The 20,585-nt window shown below is 38.1% G+C and overlaps 1 protein-coding gene across 5 annotated transcripts; it reads left to right on the forward strand.

Moving 5' to 3' along the window:
* Nucleotides 1-1,458: 1,458 nt before the first annotated feature.
* LOC144639309 (uncharacterized) lies at nucleotides 1,459-19,127 on the forward strand. 5 transcript variants are annotated; one of them, XM_078498617.1, is made up of 4 exons: nucleotides 1,459-1,608; nucleotides 4,388-4,561; nucleotides 15,585-16,626; nucleotides 17,192-19,127. In XM_078498617.1, exons 2-4 carry the CDS (start codon nucleotides 4,521-4,523, stop codon nucleotides 17,639-17,641), a joined length of 1,533 nt encoding a protein of 510 aa, XP_078354743.1. In that variant the 5' UTR covers nucleotides 1,459-1,608; nucleotides 4,388-4,520; the 3' UTR covers nucleotides 17,642-19,127. The 5 variants fall into 5 exon arrangements, with proteins under 5 accessions (XP_078354743.1, XP_078354744.1, XP_078354741.1 ...); XM_078498618.1 differs by lacking the exon at nucleotides 1,459-1,608 and adding an exon at nucleotides 2,775-2,943; XM_078498615.1 differs by lacking the exons at nucleotides 1,459-1,608; nucleotides 4,388-4,561 and adding an exon at nucleotides 4,957-5,181.
* Nucleotides 19,128-20,585: the final 1,458 nt, after the last annotated feature.

The following is a 20,585-nucleotide window of genomic DNA, read 5'->3' on the forward strand; positions in this document are numbered from 1 at the left end:
CGAGGTTTACAAAGCGATTAGAACTTGGAAAGCAAATGTACCTGACTTTGCGACCGAAATTCTCCAAACCGTATGAAAGGAATACGCTGAAACTCGGCACAAACTTTTGCAATACCCTGTTCTAGCTGCAGCTTTAAAAAAATGCAAAACAAATCGACAAATTTTTCGCAATTTGAAATAACGTCATTTGTTTGATATTTTCAAAAATTCGGCTGAAAACCATCCATCTTTATTGACTGCTAACATTTGATGTATATACACGATCTTTTTAACTTTTACACACAAGATTAAGGTGACATCAGCCTCAAAACTGGCTGGTACTGGGTTATTATAAGTATCACATTTACGCGATGGTCAAGACAGACGCATAACACAACAGTTTTTGAAGGTAAAATAAAGATGTCGCTCGTTCAGGAAATCTACGGAGTGGATTTTCCTGTAAGTTGTTTTGAGTAAACTTCGATTGTTTGGCAGCGTTTTGGGGTAATTACAAAAAAATTCACCGTGGCATTTTAAAAATAATCGCATTTTATTAAAAACGAAGGCTTCCGAAAATCGCTCATAACTTAAACAAATCGCGTTTGATCGCCATAAATTTTATCACTTTATATAATTTAAGCCTTATTCTTTCAGATTCTCAAAAATCTAAGCAATCGCTTCACGTTTTCCCGTTTTAAAACGCGCTTAAAAAAGGGAACTGTCAGCCTCATAAATACCCGCGGGCCACCTTAAAAGGCTCTTTTCAGTAATAGTGCCATGTTGGCTCAAATTCAAAAGCCCGCAGCTAGTTTGCGTGAAATCTGTGCCAGTGAAAACACTGTTGATCACGAAAACATCGAGTGAAATAACAAAACAGTGACCTATAAATTTTCCTTTTTCCTAAAACAAAACAAAATTCCTTATGATAAATAACAAATACTATATTGCTTCTGAATTGTTAGTCTAAAGTGTTTTTCTCAGATGACAGTAATATTTGCCCTGTTTCTCCGTTGCCATAGTTGTATTTTGTCACGAAAGTGTTCTTTGGAGAATTTAGTCACGCGTATAACATTAAACTGTTGATTCACATTATATGTTCGATCTCTTGACTTTATTTCTTTGCACAAACAGCCATATTTTGTAAAAATTCCCAGTCGATATTTTTGTACTTCCTTAACAGGCGCCGCTTCTAAACAAAACAAAATTAGCCAATTTTTTTCAAGACGTCATACAGAATCCGAAAGCAATTTTCGGATTTTTATACTTTTTTGGTGTTTGTGTCTGAAAAAACTGTCATTTTGAGGTTTCCTTCAAGTTAAATTTTGTACAACAGAAAAGTGACTTCAAATATCGTGACAGAAATATAGCTCTTTTTATTGTAATTGCCCGCTATTGACGTCATCTGTCAAAGTAGTCACTCACGTCAACAAGATTGCGTTGTGTTCATCATATCACGACCGGAAACCGGTGGACAAAAAATGCCAGTAAAACATGTAAAATGAATGAATTACGTGCTTGAGTGATCGATCAGATGACTGCGTGAAAAATAGCTGCAGCAAAAACAACTTGTGATCAACGAAGACCAGCCAGGAATACTGCCACAAATTTAAAACGTGACTTTATGAACAGGTAGGATAAAATATGTGAAATGGTAATTTCAGTTTCCTTTCTACGATCAGTAATGAAATATTATTGATCGAAATTCCCAACCTCTAAAACTTTTCGTTACAGTATCTGGCTATGCATCAATTCCTCTTCAAACTTTCATCCCACGAATTAAATTATATTATGAACCACTATTAATTACAAGTTTCTGATCTTAACCTAGTATGATTTAAGTCCAAATAACCATTTAGAAATCAGATGTTAACAATGCTCCCATTTCACTCTTGTTTACAATTTGCACCTAACCGCAGTGTCTCCACAAAGCACGTAGAGCGTACCATCCTAGTAACGCTATTCTCCAAGAGCCCGCTTTCCTTTCTCATTGAAACGGTTGATATAAAGGCCGAGAAAACAGTTGTTGACCTCTGTTTCTCTGTTATGAACATTCATTTGTTGTTTTCCCTGTTTTCTCACGCGTCAGTCTCGAAAGTGTTTACTGTAAACACTGTGTAAAATGTTCAAAGCCTAAACACTTTAACTGCGGCTTCCCGCGCACGTTTCATGGATTAAAACACACAAACGCTCAAACAACCTTAAAAAATTCTACAATAACTTCTTTTACTTATTGATTGGGATAAATATTGATGTTTTTGAAAACAATACCCTGGCTTCAAGAGGGTTTTTCATCTTATACGATACGATTCCTCTCAAAGAACCACCCAAATCCACTGGTACCCAGGGAATAGAGCACCTGGAAATCAAAGCGACAAATGTGATTATTTTTTGCTAGATCGACCAAGAATTAATATTAGTAATATTACGGTCAAGTGTCGTAAAAACACGGGGTATCAAAGGTAAAGTGAAATATTTCTTCAAGCTCCATGAGCAAGTCACGTACGTTTGCTGGGGTTCCCGGTTTCATGAACATGCACTGTAAAGGTATAGCCTACATGCAGCTTGGTAAACAATAGTTTTTTTTCGCGCGTTTACAAGCCCGCTCTATAGTTGACCTAAAAAATTCCATACTGATGACGTAGCTAAACAGAGATCCGTGCCGTGTCTCTGATTGGTTGTTTCTAGCGCGGAAAAACTCGAAATTGATTCTGATTGGTTGGTGCTCAGGTTTCGCGCGCAAGTAGCAACCAATCAAAGACACCACACGGATATCTGTTGAACTACGTTATCGATGCGGAACTTTCAAGTCGAAACTCAGGCATCTTTTGAGCATGGGTAAAAATTGAGCTGGAAGACAAACCTTTGTTTACTCTGGATATTCCGTGTAAAAGGCAAAAGGAAATTCAGGATTCACCAAGGTTGGAAACTCAGAACCGTGAAATAGGTTTCCTTGCTGTTCTCTTGGTAATGTATTACTTTTACGGCTCGATTTGTTTTTCAATTTTTTACAAGAACCAATATTATCTTGCTATTTTTAAGTATTGCCATATTTGAAGCTCCTTAGTCAGAAGATTCAGAATATCTGCTTTACTTCGTCAGTACCGTTATTTGCATGTCGTGATCAATATTCAAAACCCCACAATGTTTTAAAATCAATATTTTCCGACAACTTGATTTGGATAACAAATGGACCGAAACCTACAAATACGGCAGACTTAAAACCTACGCAAATTATTTTTCAGTGTTGCATAATTATTTTTTTTTTCCTACAGAAGTCCCTTGAAGTTCTTAAGTATTGAGCAAGCAAGCATATTGTCATATTCAGATGCAAGCTATCAAATGTTGTGTCTGATATTTTTGCATCTTGTATATATTTCGACTTTCGTTTGAGCTTCGAGAGTTTGCGGTGATCATGTTTTTTATGTTGTTTATTAAGGAAGTGGATGGGATCCTGGCTAATTACCATAATCTGTTATCAAATAGCCCGGCCCTCGCTCCCTCGTTTCGAATATCACTCCGTTTCCGGGAACCAAAAGGTATTTACTTTATATCTTTCCGCCCAACAGAGTGTTCCAAATAAGTTTTTAAAAACAGTATCGGTACAATTTTTGGAAAATTTGTCAAGTATTTTTTAAGCTAAAGAAAAATTTGAATTTGATGTATCATTACTCAGCGTTTTGCTGAGGAGTGACGTCAATGCACTTTCAATTTACACGGTTCGGCAAAAATTTCCGATACACTGGCTGAAAGCTAAAAATATATTCTTCTTTCACTTGGCTTAGCAAGACATGCGTTTAGATACCTTCTTTAACAGAATCTACAATAAAGAAATAAATTACTTTTATTTTTTTTTTACTGAAAAACTTTAAACGAAATTGCCGGGTTTGTTCAGCAAAAACATGCTAGGGAAAGACAAAACAACACACTCAATTTCAAACCTTTTTTCCCGTTATATTGATTGTTGATTAAACTTTGAATTTTAAATGAGCTAAATAATAGTCTTAATAAGATGGCTATAATGCGAAGCGCAAAAGTGATCCAAAATAAAAATCGTCCTGAAACGATAAAAGGAGAGCAATTTACCATTAGCATAAAAGAGGACGTTACGTTTTAATCAGCTAAAATATTTTACTAAGTCAATAAAGTCATATAATTACTAAATCGCTGTTGACTCATTATTTATTGCTGACTTGCAAAAATATAAATGCAAACTTAGGGAAACTTATACACGTAAATTACTTTCGAAAGTCAGTACGGAAACACGTTCTAAACTAACATCTTGGCAAAACAGATCGCACTTAAATACGGTTCTTGACTTATAATGATTATAAGGCAAATGCTCGCAGTTTCTCGCATTCTTTGAGAACATGTAACAATGTTCCTCAATTTGTTTTGTTCTTTTTTTCAGAGTAACAAAATCAAAGAGTGTTTTCCCAGGCGAGGTTTAGTTAAACTCGAAAGGTTAATAATCGGATTGAAGATTAAACAAGAAATTTCATGACAGGCGTCATCCTAAACAAAGGAAAGAAAACTATTTCAGAATGTGGAATCGTCTTTGGCAGGAGATAAAGAGTTTTCTCGGGTAAGAATTAATTTAAATTATTTTAGTGACGCTTATACTAGAGTTATGTGCATTGCTCTCTTAGGGAGGGAGGTAGGGGGGGGACTTAACTTGCTAGAGATATTTATTTGCTACTACCTTTCCTGTCTTTTGTAAAGCGCTGTCCATTTCTTAGAATACGGTAGAATGTTATTGTTATCCGTCATATGCAACGGGCAATTTGTGTTTGCTGATAATTTAAATTACGAATTGATGTTGATTGATATATTGTCACTGAAAAGACTCAAACACAACCCTTAACTCCTTAACTGGGCCATCTAAACTGTTGCATTGCGTGACATCTGACATTCGTTGCGTGATCGCGTTCATGTGATAATTAACCGCGTTTTACTAAGGGATAAGATTTCAAGCAAAATTGTCAGATTACCAGCGAGGACACATAACACGTCGGTTTGCTTGCAGTGCAATAACGGACTGTTATCTTCGTGTAGCTGTTCTTTAACAGTTATATCGCAACGAATGAGTACTCCCGAGAAACCTCCACCCAATGATCCGATGAAGATTGCAGAGAAGCTCAAATTAGACTCGGAAAGCCTGTTTTCTTTTCGCAGACTGTTTATTCGCCGCTCTCCAGGAATCAGGTGAGTTCAAGTTTACGCGAATGTCTCTTCGTTAGACGGCTTTTGCCAACAGCTTCTCTATTCCTTTATGGATTGTCGATCGAGCAAGATCCGTTGGAAAGCCAAGCAATGACGCACTTCGCGGTTGGGGTTACATGAAAGGTTGCTCGTACTATAAACTTTTTTCCGAAGCAGGAACTATAAACAACCGAATATCAACTGCACCTAGACACAAGAAAGCACTGGTCTGAAACTTCTGTATTTAGCGGCAGGAAATCGTGGCTCATAACAGTTTTAAAATTTCTTGTTAAAATCTGGTCCGTACTATCCGTGCTACTCGTTCAGTTCGGGGGTCTGTTGTTACTACTTCGCAACGTAAGTGTCTATTTCAGGGTTTTGCTATGATTTCCGCAAAGTCGCTGGTTGGGGTTTCAGGGGTTTGGATTGCCCATGACCCGCGCGCTCTTAATTTGAGGAGCTTTTTTTATTAGTATTGTTATTTTTTTATTCCTTCTCGAAGTTCGAGTGTAATAAATTTTTAGCTGCAAATCCAGGGTCAACTTAAGAGTGCGAAATGATGTGGACTGTTTAGCGCTTGGCACGTTCGCCTTGGCGCGCGAATCAACATGACTTTTAGCTAGTTGTAACGGGAAAATAACGATCCATTTAAAGCAACGGTCTGCGTTTAGCCGTACGATTCGTGAACAAACGCACCGGCTCAATTAAATATCAACTACTTGCTTTTTCCGAAGGTAGATGTCGTGTTTTCGTATTTATATGTTCGCGTGATAATCTCTAACTACATCATTCTTGAGTTCAGTTTGTTTACATTTTGTTGTAAACAGGAACACTATTAAACCACGGTGCACGTACTCACTATGAAAAGGTTTGTAGGCGATTTTCCTGTTTTAAATTTTCGCATAGGTTAAGGTTTGGAGCATATTAATTGTATTTTTTAATAGTGTGACATCTGAGGATACGGAAATTCCCCTTTTAACCTAAAACAGCATATAGGAGAAATGTAAATGGAGCGAAGCAAAAATCAGCATTGCTTTTGTTTTGAGCAAGGTAATTTAGTAGAGATGCTCTGTGGCTGATAAATCTGTCTTCTTGGTAGCAAAATATATGAAAATGTTTCGTGTAACTAAATTCGATCAACTCGTTGTGGTTTTCGCCACACTAAACCTTTGTTTAATAATAACAGTGTTCGGTTATAGTAGTAAAATACCACTGAAACGACAATGTAGCCACTGTAAAATAACATTAAGTAGAGTTCGCAGTTCTGAATAAATGCATCGATCTCTAGATAGGCGAACGTAAATTTCCGGTTTTAGCCTGTAAGCAAGTTCTTCGCCGAGGGAGAGCCCCCTTAAAAAACTCAATAATGCCCATGTTATCGGTAGATCCCCATTTCTACATCTATCAGTTTCTGTTAGGGAACTAACTGTCAATCAAGCCAACACAGGCGGCAAATTAAACACTTTTCCTGATCAAAGAATAACAATTTTCAATCATTATTCAGTTAACTTGCTTGTTTTTAGCCCTTCACTCCACCCAACTCTAAGTTTCGTGTGGGAACTCACATTTTTCGAGTTCAATTTGTTACATGTAAACACGGCGACTTAAATTCTCATCTCGACAGAGTTCAAGAGTCACGAGATAGTCATACTTCTAAAGGAATATCATCTTTTATTAGACAGGGTTTAAGTGTTTTTGCTCGTCCGCCTTAGCTTCCTATATTTTCTTTCAAAATCTGAAACTTTTCTCGTAACATCACATTTTTTTTCCTTTGTAAGGCACGTACAAAAATCTCGAAGTCGGCGAAGAATGTAAAGTCTGCGTTCTAGCCTTGTGGCTCATCAGGTCGTAGCATGAAGCAAATAGGAGTATTTCGACTCCCCCCTGGATGGGACGCTAGTCCATCGCAGGGTTAAAGCCCGGTCCAAACGAGGATGAGAGTTGATGAGAGTTGACTCTCATGAGGGTCCATGAGAATTTTCATCAACTCTCATTGACTATCATCAACTAAGGCCAAAGGAGAACGAGAGTCCGTCAAACTCCCATCGACTCTCATGAAAAATTTGAGCACGTTCAAAGTCGATGAGAGCGCATGAGAGTTCCATGTCAAACAAGAGTGAGAGTTTGAACGCTCATTACTCTCATCCTCGTTTGGCCCGGGCTTTAGCGGGAAGAGGCTAGTGTATAACGATATGTAAATTTTTGGAGTGGCTGCTTGTCATCATTTCAGTTTCAGTCACGTGCCAGAGATAACTTGGATCACGCGGAAGTCTTGGGATTGGTTTTGTCTCAGTAAACATTCAGAAAGTTTGCCAAGATCAAATTTCCTGAAAGAGTCCTTTGTCTTGCTAACGCAACCGGCAAAAATTGGTCTGCAACGCGTACACATTAGACCATACGGAAATGATAGACATACACAGGACATTCGTCATTGGCAACGCGCCTCAATCTTTCTCCAACGTAACCTTCAGTTGATTTTTGGCTTTTTTTTTTCTACGTCTTTGGTATTTCTACCTTATCAAACAATTATTTTAAGGTCTTTTTAGATTTGTAGGTGTTTTATTTGCGCGTATTGTTGCTTAGACATTATAGTCCGCCCCGTCAGCAGACCTATTTAATTTTAGTTAAAACCCTGCTTTACATTGCATTGCCTAGGTCACGGTATTTTAGGTAATTCTATTTATTTTCGTTAATTAAGAGCTATGAACTTCAAATTGGCGGAGCAAAAGTCTTTTCTTGGCAAAATCACGGCCACATAACAAACAAGGATGATTTTTGAGCATTGCAAATGACACTTTCAAACAAATTGAGATAAACTTGGAAAAGGTCGGGCCGACGTTTTCCAAGTTTACCCAAACGCAATCCGTTTTAATCTTCTCGAATTTTACCAATCCATGCCGCTTTTTGGCTTTTCTGTGTTTTGAGTTCTTCTACAGTTTATATAACGATATTTCAGTTAGTTCTATGAGCAGTTGGTCAGTGCCGAAATTGCCTAAAATTGCGTGACATAGCCCCTTTAATTAAAGACGAAGCGTTCTTGACCCTAAAGACTTTCTCTCTTTGCACTTATAGTATAACAACATTGTTACTCGGATCACGCGGAAATCTTGCGACTTGTTTTCACGGTATAACCGTACAGAATTTAGCCAAGATCAGATTTCCTGAAGGGGTTCCCCGTCACGCTAACGTATAATCAGCCAAAATAGTACAGAATTACGTAATAAGTAATATTTACGCATTTAATATCATGATATTTAAGCAGTATAGTCCTCCCTACAGACATTCATTTGTCCGAACACAAAGCATTCCTTACAACAGACATTTTCCTTTGCGCGTGTCAACAGGATTTTTTGCTCGACTGAGAATCACAAAGAGCTAATATATTCTAGCTTGTGAAGATATTATTTGATCAGGTGAAATATTTTGCTTATTCTTATCTTAGGAATTACGTTTACAGACTGACTTTTTAAGATCAGATTTAAGGCTGAGAAACAGTCGTTTTTTTCCTGGGAACGCGCGCAGTCTTGAAACGAGAGGTCTGGAGCGAATGTCAAAACGGGGAGTTAGACTACCATCACAGAGAAACAACGATCGGTGCTTCGCGCCTTCCAGTAAGCGCTTTAACTATATAAAGGAAAGAATGGACGCGACTAAGTGCAAATTAATATAAAATTATTTCGAATGAAATACAAGAGGTGACATGAACACAGTTTCTCAGTCTGTTTGTGAAAGTATAGCCTGCGTCGCAGACGAACAAAACGCAGGCTAGTGAAAGTATTGCTGTTAATTCAAATACAAGAGGTAACATGAACACAGTTTTAGTCTCTTATCTTTGCAAATACATAAATTAGGCCGCGGCGCTAATTCGAGAGCGGCGCTTATTAAATTATTTTCGGAATAGGTTCGGCGCTTATTCGAGTATCGGCGCTTTGTCATCATTTATGGTATTTTGCGCAATATTTGTCCACAGGCGGCCCAGACGTTGTATGCGATCAATGTGTACTAAATGGAACGGGCATATTTCGCGGGACTTTAAATTTCGCGATTTGGCCAAAAAGGTTCGATTAAAGGAACTAAATTTCGCGAAAATTGTCAAAATACTGATCTACAAAAACAAACAAGAAGTCTCAAAATTGACATAACTGGTTTTACGAATTTTCCATAGCAATAGTTTTCAATAACGCTGAACAAAACCATATAACAAAACGAAACTTAAAACAGTTTGACATGTTCCTGTGTTACAAAGTAGGCTTTTTTGACGACTGAACCAAGAAAATTATGTAGTATTCTAACGGCAACGTAGATTAGTCATAGCGAATTATATAGAAGGGTAATAAAGTTCGCGTCGTTTTTTCTCGCGAGAACCTTTTTTCGCGGGTCTTTAATTTCGCGTTTTTTTTTGTTTGAAAATCGCGAAAACTAAGTCCCACGAAAATGAGTAACAATAAGGTATAATGCAGCAGATTGCGTAACTCTGGTTCAGCCGTTTAAGTCAATGTATATAATATATGCGATTTTCACTTTCGACAGTTCTCCGTGGAAAGTGAAAGTGAAAATCATTTAATAGCTCAAAACCCCCCTTAGGAACACAGAGAAAAGTCAAAATAATGCAAAAAAGACGAGAGGTAAGCCATTTTTATTTCAGTTCCTTTACAAATGTAGTATTTAGAGCAATTTTCGAAGCTTTCGTATACATTGTCTCAAACGACTGAACCACAGTTTCGCAATCGGCTACATTATACGTCACGTTGATGGCATACAACGTCTGGACCGCCTGTGATTTTTCTAAAAATTTTACTCTTTAATGTGCGTTCACTACAAAATGGGGTAAAGCGAAGAGTAATTTAGATGTGACAGTCAGTGTCTAGGAAATAAGATATATTTTGTGTGGTAACACTGCTGAGAGCTTTTAGCTTTCCGCTACAGAATGTATCCATTTATGGCAAAAACTTACAAACTGAAACATGTATCATCTGTAACAGTTTGCGCGTTGGTTTACACACTCATTCAGTGGGGTGCGTATTTATCCTTGTTGTTAAACCTGATAACGGGAAAGGAGTAGCCTGTTCCAGGCGTTCGGTTAGTTGGGAAGCGCGAAAAACGGCGAGCGAAAAAAACAAAAAATAAGAGGGAGGGAGGCGGGGAGGAGGGCGAGCGAGAGAACGCCTGTGAGCATTCATAACAAAAGGTCTTTCCGCCCACTTCTAGACCTCCGACAGGGCCCGGGTAACATGAGCGCAGGCATATTGAAGCTTGTGGTTTTCAGTTGTCAGTTTCAATCAGATTTCTGACAGATTTCCCGGTAAATATGATTTCTCAAGTTCTTCCACGTTGGGAAATGCATTTTATCGTCTGCGTTTAAATGTCTGCACTCGGAGTCTTCTGTAAGCGAATTCGCCGAATTGTCAGTCCGCCCTTCAACGTGTTGCAGGTTTTGTCAAAAAAATGTTAAGTGCCAGGGGAACAGGTACCGAGAGTTTCTTTATTTAATTCGGTTTCAAACAAAGATTTAGTTGGGTTTTCTGGAGCCGAGTGTCTGGTGTTGGCCGACCTCGCAAGTTCTTTTGGACATGAACTGCAATCGCTCTGCTTAAACATACACCCCCTTTCTTGTACAGGGCATTTATATAAGTTGCTTGATTTGCATTGTATATACCTTGGATTCCACAGATCGGCAATTTGGGAAAAAGTACAAAGTTCAAAAGTGTATTTTTCACACTATATAACAATGGGGTCATATAACCACAGTGTATAGTTTAAAAACGTGAGTGGACCCAAGCCACGTAAGAGAAAAAGTCACGCGATTTGTCGTGTTTATAAACGGACTTGGTGTGCGTGTTTTTACGGCAGCCTCGGAATACAAATACGAAAATTGAGGTTGGGAAAACGGCTCTGGTTTCCTTTCATGCTATTGCAAATTTGTACTTTTAAACAGGCATTGCTTTTCATAAATAAATAATATAAAACTAGCTAAAATGGTTGACAGACTCGATCGAGTCACGGCATTGGTCAAAGCTCATTGGACTTACTATCTCAGTTTTAATCGATGAGCGCATCTAAATCCAGCGACTTTTGATTGTCGGAGTTTAAAGTTCATACAGACACTGTAGATTAATTTCCCATGTTGAAAATATCTGTAGCCGAGGAGGCGATACCGCGATAGACTTCAGACTTCAGTGTACAAAGATCAAAACACGATGTAAATATATTTTCAGTAATCAGAAGATTATGTCAAAGTCTGGCCTGGGCGTTAAATATCGGCCATTCAATGTCATTGCAGCCACTTGAGTCACGACAACTTTATTTAGGCACGGTGGCCCAATCAGCACTTGGCTGGCATTAAAAGGAGCCCTGCGTAAAACTGATATGACTACATTATAAACATTAAAAATATATACAAGGATTAAAAACGGTACATCCAAAGAGTTTGAGTTAAGTGATTCATAAAACTGCTACCCGGTACGGCTAGCTAGAGAACAGCGCGAAGAACGTTAAACGAAAAAAAATAAACAGATGAGGGCTTTGACGCTCCCCTCTTTTTCCACTCACCATTTAACGCGCTGCACCCAACTAACCGAACGGCTGGAAAAGGCTACAGTGCACTGAAAGTTTTATTTGTGTGTCTATTTTTGTCCTGCTCTAAGATTTCAAATCCAGGAATAGCTACATCTTGTTTAAGGGTTAGCCAATTAAAATAGTTACTTTTGACGGGACGCCCGTTATTCACAAAGCTTAAAGGGTTGAGAGTTTTAGAATCTGATATAACACAAAGTTCAGTTGAAATCTGATGCCCGAGTCTAAGGTACATGGGTTTTGGAAACTCCATTTCGATCTAATGTAATCTAAGCAGTAAGCAATTGTTTTGAACAATAGAGAAAGATCGGCCAGCTTTTGTAAAGTAGAAACTGAAATATGTAACCTGCGATCAGGCTTTCTTTTTTTTTCACCGCGGAGGGAAGGCGAATGTGGACAGCGCATTGCGAAATCATGAAAACAAAAAGCTGTAACCGAGACCCACGGAAGAAAACAAATTAAAAGACAAAAATTGACCTCTTGAGCTACGCCCCTCCTCCTATTGATCAAAATGTAATATTTTACGCTCGATCTAAAGGTCAGGAAAATTTTGTTTGTTGCGTCCATTAATTTTTCAATCTTGGAATTTAGTCTAAGTTTTTTCCACTTGCAATAACAACATTTAAATTTAGCATTCATACTCTTTTTCTTTTTTTAAAAGCGGTACCCTGGACCCAGAATGTTTTTTTTTTTGTATGCCTAAGCGGAATTGACCCAGAAAAAGTCCTAGGCCTGAAACGAACCTGAAACAAGGCCCTTGGGGTGTAAGCAAGACAATCAATAAAACAAGGCAATCGTCTAAAGAAATTCTAAGAACATTATATCACGGAGTCCAAATGCTGTCCTCGGCGATTTTCACTCATTTGAATCATACCCAATAAAAGTAATTAAATAATTGTTTCGAAATAGAAATTGCAAAATTTGCGTTGGCTGTGTCACATGTGACGTCACGCATAAGGTCACGCATACTACGTCATCACGTGATTTTCGTACCATTAGACGACCTGCTCTCGGATGCACGTAAAACAGAGAGACTATTTCCTGACGTTTACTAACTAAACCATGCTGATGTGAGCACAGAAACGTTCAGAAAGAGTTAAACATCGAAATGGTTGATATCGAAGGCGTTTTTCTTGGTTCGCAAACAATACAAAACATGCTTTGTAGTGAAAGCTCTGATAGTGGAATCGTAAGCGACTACAACTCCGACGGGGAAACTACTTCAGTAGCAGAAGAAGTTGATTATTCTAAGAGGTTGGAAGACGCGATGAGGTAGGTAGTTGCTCTTAGCGACTAGTACAAGAATTCTTCTTCTTTATCGACGAGTTTCTATTTAAAATCTAGGCAAGCTTATTCGCGAATTCGATTTGCAGCGTGTTGCAACATGTTTATTTCAGTAATTTGAACACATCAGTCTCGAGTTAAATTTTAGGACGCTTTTATAAACATGGATGTTGTTTAACACTTCACCGTAAAGAACATACATTTCTTTTACTATTCCCTAACAATAGACAAAGGTCTAAAAGTGTATAAAACTCTCAAAATCGCTCTACGTGACTTGCAGTTAACTGTTGATTAGCCCTCGCGCGAAACTCTTGTCTAAAACAATTGTAACATGAGATGTACTTTCAAACTTGTATCTGATTTATTCCGTGTCACGTTTCGCGCGCTAAACCAGACGCTGTATACGGTGCCTTCTTGTTAAAAAACAACCACGCAGGAAATGTATAAAGTATGTTTTATTGCACATTTTAACGATGAAATTAAAAACTATGTCCGTCTAAAATGCTAATGACATATACGGTAAATGCTTATTCATGCTTTGCTGTTTTCGCTGTTTTGAGGTCACGACCTCCGCTTGTTGTTTTAGCAACGAAAGCGCAAATTCTTTTGTATCGAATGTTTTTGCATCAAATTACTCAGCAATAAATGAAGTGTTATTGACGGACGCGAGCGAAGCTAAACTGAAGACGCCTTCAGCCGTAAGTAAAATTGCTACGCGTTCGAGTTTGGTCGACGTCAAGAAAGCTTTTCTTTAGTCGAAAAAACAACAGCAAAACACTGCAAGTGAAAACGGTAAGCTTCAATCTCTGCAGGCAGGTTAGATCGCCTTATCCTAGGGCCAACAATAGCACTTCACATTATATAAACGGCTTTGTATTTAGCCGTTGAAATCTTGTCTTTTTTCGATTTGTATGCCTACAGTTTTTTCAAGACCTCATATAGTTTTGTTGCAAATTAGTAACATAAACAATACTGAAATTATAGTTCTACTTTGGAAAAGTAAGTTAGCGACTTCGCCACGTTATGCAATAGGTGTAAATTGCATTTATCGTGTCTTCAGCTGCTTATTTGTCTACGAAAACTTTGCGAAAACTGCAAAGGCAGCTTCAAGGCCACACTGCTAGCGCTGTAATAAATTTTGCTACAGTGTTGCAATGTTGTTTGTCGATTATTTCGCGCGCACTGAATGGCTTCTGTTGTCAATTCTTCACACAGACGTATCCGTCGAGAATTGCGTAATTTAAATTGTGTGTTTTATTATTATCTCGCCCGTCAATTTCTACTCTACGGGCTAGCGAAGATTCTTAATTGCGTGAAGTACATGTATGTTTCATGGGTGTTCTTTTGTGCGTTTAATAGTTGTTAATTTTCAGTCGATACATGTATATGTTCGATGGAATTTTTCACACTTTATTGGGTTCTACAGTCAAGTCACGCGAGCTGTACACGTGAGCGCAGTCATTGCACGTTACGTAATATTTAGCTCGCTTTTATTTCATCAACACATGAACGTTTCATCGACTTTCTTTTATGGGTAAATTGCTTATTTTCAACCATATTGATATTCTTGTGTAATTATTGGGAACGATTTTGCACTTTATTGGGTTTAACAGTGTGAGAGTGAAGTCACGTGCACTTGCTGAATGTATTTAATGCTATGTAATATTTAAGTCACTGGTATGTCATTTTGTCAGCTGGGGGTGTTATTTTTTTATGCAAATAATCATCTGGATGAGAAATGACATGTTACAGTGGCTGATTTGTATGTGCTCAAAAGAAGGGAGAGAACATATGACTTCTACACTGCCAAATACAGTGATTGTATGTTTTATGTATTAAAAGATGTGAATTATGAAAATAGACCTTTTTCAACTATTTGTTATTCTTTTGTGTTCATGCAAATCTGGCCTCCAAGTCTCCTCAGCACGTGAGGTCTGGAGGGCAATTAACATAAACATAAAAGAACAAAAGAGAATAATAATCAGCAGGAAAAGTTATATTACTTAAAGCTGTTAAAGTTCATGTGATGTTAAGTATTCTTTTTTGCAGTAGTGGGGGGGGGGGGGGGGTACAGGATTGGGGGAGTTAGCTCTCCAGTCCAGCTTCCTATGTCCTCATTTCAATACATACTTTGTCACTGGTAAACAAGAAAGCTCACTTTATGAATTTTAGTAAGAGAATAGCTATTCTGCCAGAGTGTGAGAGTGTCCAGTTACATAAACAGAAAGCACAATTTCTTGAACATTTTTGGTTAAGTAAAACGTTGCCCTGTTTGCAACATATCAAATTGTTGTGTGAACAACAAAAGATTGTCAAACATTTTCAGAAATTAATTACTTCCTTGTTAAATTTTTCTCCAGTTTCTTGCCTAGATATTGTTCTGGCTTTGTGCCACAAGGAAGTAAAATGTGAAGAATCTATTCTTCCTGCCTCATTTGCTAACACAAGAAATGTTTTAAGTATCTATTTGTGCATATATGCAGTTATTTACTGTAACTTGTAACTTGCTGTTATTTATTAATTAATACCTTTTCTTTCTCATCTGCTAGAGAGATAATGGTGCGGCAAAACGAAGTGTTATGGAGTAGGCACTACTGTGACCTACCATGCCACAGAATTGTGCCGCCAAGTAAAGAAGTATATGCTGCAGCTACAGGTCCTGAAGAGGGTGTTAAAAACATCACTCTAGAACCCATATCGCCCACCAGAAAAAATAGAAAAGTTAAGGGTTGCGAACCCTTTGGTGGATGGACAAAGCGGCACCCTAGAGCTTACGGCATTGGAACCTCATTGTATGACTGCGATCCGGTCACTAAATGTACTTCTGGAGATCCAGTGGCTGATGTCTATGCAGTGGTCGCAGGAGAGAACAGTTGCATTCTGGCATTAGCTGATGGTGTAAATTGGGGTGAAAAGTCAAGACTTGCTGCCCGTTGTGCTGTTGCAGGCTGTCTACAATATTTAAGCAATCATTTATATGCAGCAAACACAACTCGGGATATCATGAGCACTCTCCTGAAAGCATTTGAGCATGCGCAAGAGTGCATCATCGAAAATAATGCAACAATGACGACTTTGTGTGTAGCTGTCGTTTGTCAACTTGAGGCTAGCGGCAGGTGGGGACTCTGCGTTGTCAACGTTGGCGACAGCCTCGCATTTACATACAAAAATAGTAAAGGGGTACAAGAAGTGACAATTGGCTCACACTTTGACAATACGGAAAGAGACATGCGTTGCCCTGGAGGATCCCTTGGTCCCGTAGATGGGTACAACCCAGACTTGAGAAATCTGACATTCTCATTTACCGTTCTCGACCATGGAGACATTGTCTTTCTCACAAGTGATGGCGTTTCAGATAACTTTGATCCTGTTATTGCGCAGTGCAGACACTGTGAAATTCCCACTTTAAGACGAGCCAACAGCCTTGACACAATGCTGGATGAAATCTCAAAGAGTAAAAGTAAATTCGAAGAGGATTGTAAAGAGGGTTCCATGAGTCGCAGTAGTAAAAGTGACCAAGACATTCTACACCATCGAACATATGACCTTCCCATTGCAAGGCACAAGAAGATGCTTGATGACATGACTGAGGTAATTGTTGTTAGCCTGTAAAAGTATTAGAATTTATACATTAATTATCTCTCATTCTAAAGCTAAACTACAGTCAACCCTTTGCTGATGGACACCTTCTTTAGATAGACACCTACAGTATTTGTAAGCAGACACTTAATCATGGTCCCATGGTCCCAGACACCTATCATAAGCAGACGCCTCTCCTATTATAAAATGGACACTTTTCTGGTCTCAAGGGTATCCACTTATTATGAGAAGTTTGACTTTACTCCTTACTGAGTTCTGAGTTTGTTATGTTGCATTTGATGATTTCAGAGATTTCAGTCTTCTGAACCAAACATCTCCATCTTGACATCAAGGAAATATGTGCAAGGAGGGGTCTCAAAGGCCAAAAACTTTAAGGAAATGCCCGAAGCTTAATTGGAATTTCCATAGGGGTAGGGGGGAGGGGGTCTTAGGAAAAATACCTTCCGTGGGGGAGGTATGGATAATTATTTATGGAACTACACATTGTCAAAATTTATAGTACATTGGTTATTTTTTTATTCCTTTATTTAATGTTTGTTTCCCCTCGTTAATTCAGGTTATCCAGGAAGAAGGACCTGAAGATCACCTATCAGCAAGGGAAGTCTGTGCAAAGCTCCTCTCGCATGTTTGCAAATGCACCGCTAAAAAGCGCTCTTTCCTCGAACAAGTCGACCGCGATGATCACAACCTAGCTGTGTCAAACAAGGAATTTCGCCGAGCTAGGGACAAAGAAATTTCCCGGCACATGCGTGAGTTGCCAGGAAAGTTAGATCACGCTGCAGTTGTGGCTTTTGAAGTGGGGCACTTCACTTCGGAACCACTGAAGTTAGTATCAAAAGGGCAAGCTTATGGACAACGTAGACGGAGCCTGTTCAATGACATTATTTCTGGACTAAAGAACAATTCCATTAGGAGAGCGTCAGTTAATGGCTTGGAACAGTACGAGATGAATAACGGCAATAACCCAGACTCTTATACTGAGCTCTACTCATTGTTTGGTAACTAACTGGTTCTACTATTACGTATAACAACTCAGATCAGATCAGTACTTTATTGTACCTTTTTATTCATCTTTTCAGTGGGCTATGTCACAAGTTGTACACAAGGTAAACAATTTATCCTCATGCAGTCATCACAAAGACTTAATCTTTCCCAGTTATAACTATCTTTAAGAAGCTATGTCATGGAAAATGCACTTTAAAAAAAAATTGGCAATTTTTTTCAAGTTTGACTGATTTGAAATCTGCCTTAATCTACGTCAGTCGAAACCATCCTTGTTTATTTTTGGCTTTTTACTTCTCTGTTGGTGTAAATGTTTTAGGTTTCCTTGAATTTGAAAGTAATCAGAAAATAATTCAAAATACCGCAACATAGCTCCTTTAAGAATTAGCCATGTTCAAAACGAGCAGGGGACTGGGTATCGATTGCACTGAAAAACTGGGCCCGTCATCTGTAAGAGGAACCAAAAATTAGTAACTCAACCAAATTTGAGAGTTATTGGTTTAAACGCATAGGTATGGTTCACTTTTAGAAATTGCTAAAAGAGATTGCTAAGAGAGATTGCTAAGAGATTGAGATTGCTAAGAGATTGCTAAGAGAGATTGAGATTGAGATTGAGATTGAGATTGAGAGATTGAGAGATTGAGATTGAGATTGAGAGATAGATAAGAGATAGAGAGGGAAAGAGATAAGAGAGTTTAGTATGGATTGGAGGGACAGCTGTCCATCCAGCCATACTAAGCTCTCTTATTTTAACGATTTTTAAAGGAGTTCCATGCCTTTGCGTTTAAACCAATAACTCTCAAATTTGGTTGAGTTACTAATTTTTGGATGCTCTTTCAGGTGACGGGCCCAGTTTTGCAGTGCAATCGATATTGAATATTCGTACCCAGTCCCCTGCTCGTTTTGAACTGATAATTCTTATTATGTCCTTGATGCCTTTCTTCCTTAAGTTGAGGCATAGTTGAAGTAAATTTTTCCAAAATTTGTACATTGAGCAAGAAATTACTTAAGATTATGTGACATGGCACCTTTGAGAGGCCATAAAAAGGGATAAAATGGGCATCAAAAATATTTGTTGTTTTTCTACATTTATTTTAGTATAGCTGAAATACACCATTGCCATTAATATTGATTTATTCTTGGAGAAAGATTATTTTATTTAGATGTAAATAGCTAATAAAAAATTAAAATTTTATTCTTTTACCAAAGAAAATGCATTCACTGTTGGACAAAAACTAAATGCTTAGAGCTTGAAAAGCTTTAGAAATAGTAGTAAAATTAACATTTTAATTTTTTCTTATTTTTGTTTGTGGTAAATTTTTATAGCAGTCCGTCTTTCATAGCAAGGTCGATTCTTGCGTGTACATGTACTAGTATCTTAGGCATTCCAGTTTTGGTTTTAAACTACAAACAAAGAGATTTTGTCATTTAGCAGCATGAAACAGCACAATTATAATAATTCAAATAAAATAACAATTTATTTCTAGAAATTCCAAAATAATTTTAATTGTCTAATGATTCTTTAATGATCCCTAACTTTAGTAGACTAGTAAGAGAGTACATGTATTAATTAATATTGACTCCATATCATTGGGGCTGATCAACATGCCACCCTCTTTTTTCTTATTTCCTTGAGCACAAAACCAAAAAAATAGGGCCCTAATGGGTCCGTGTGTTCTGCTGGCATAACGTATCAACATTGATAACTGTCTTCGGTTTTTCGGCTTACACCAAGATAATTCGTCACGCAAGTTATTATGACATTTGAAACCTTTAAAAGTCGTAACCCTTGTGCATGCAAAGCAACATGCCAGCTACCGCTGCGTACTTCACAAACCACAAACCACAATAAGGTCTGTTTCAGCGCGTATAAATAGCAAACGTGCAAACTGAAAACAATCCAATATTTTTTTTCTGTCGATAGCTCGTTATGCTTTCACTCGGATGTATACAGGATGGGATCTTTGGGAATTTTTTATTTCACGTTAGCTAACAGGCGGTGAGGGTTTATTTTTTTTCACTCCACAGAAACAAAGGCTGATCGCGTATTCGTCGTCGTTAGCGACCACTGCGTACGTCACGAGCCACAACTCTGAAAGCAGCTGAAACCCGTCGTACACACACGTACTAATATAGCGGGACAGAGTGCTCTTAGCAGGAGCCTGGGCTCCCCATTGTTACGCTCTTTTGTTACAAATTTTGTATTTACACGCACTTTTTTTATATCAAAAACCGAGAATTTTTTTTGATTTTTGTTTATTTTTATGATGTAGACTAGTTGATTGTTAAGATAGCAAATTTAAATGATAGATATACCTTTTTACTAAGTCTACAAATAGGAAAGTATCTGCTATCTATTGTTACAGACTTCAATTGTTACATCTTTCTATTGTTTTATACATTCCATTCCCTCCTTCGATAGCAATATGTTCTGCTTGGCATTATGCCATCTGGCATAATAGCAGCAGAACACAAAAATGTGCAAGAGAAAAAAAAAATGGGAACATCTTGCTCCCAGATTCTGAGCCGTAACCAGATCTTTGCAATAGACGAGGCAAGATCTTACAAGGGGGTTCTGAGGTCATGCCCTTCAGTAAATTTTGAAATCTAGAAGCACTGAAACTCTTTCAGAGACACTTTTCACAAGGCATTTCTTGAGAAAAATCAATCTTGTTCAACTGTGGATTATTTTCCAAACAAAACATATTTTGTTTTTAGTTTAATTTTGGGTACAAATCTAGACGAGGCAAGTGCCTTGTCTTGCCTCTTGCTAGTTACGGCGCTGAGATTTTGCATGGCCATTTTTCCACTTGCACTCAATGAACTAAAAATAGGACCTGCTCATAGCCTCCCCTGGGACTTACAGGGTGATAACGAGAAGCACTGCTAAGCAGTACACACACTCGACCAATAGACTGCTGTCAACCACTTGAGTCACACTAGACCTC

This window comes from Oculina patagonica, chromosome 14 (assembly GCF_052425735.1).
Source record: "Oculina patagonica isolate OP01 chromosome 14, crgOcupat, whole genome shotgun sequence".
Taxonomy (NCBI): domain Eukaryota; kingdom Metazoa; phylum Cnidaria; class Anthozoa; order Scleractinia; family Oculinidae; genus Oculina; species Oculina patagonica.

Excerpts from the sequence above, each read along its gene's own strand:
- LOC144639309 (XM_078498614.1), top strand. The coding sequence starts at position 12,860 with ATGGTTGATATCGAAGGCGTTTTTCTTGGTTCGCAAACAATACAAAAC. Across the intron at positions 13,024-15,584 it reads AGGTTGGAAGACGCGATGAG|AGAGATAATGGTGCGGCAAA; the intron begins GTAGGTAGTTGC and ends CTCATCTGCTAG. Across the intron at positions 16,627-17,191 it reads TGCTTGATGACATGACTGAG|GTTATCCAGGAAGAAGGACC; the intron begins GTAATTGTTGTT and ends TCGTTAATTCAG.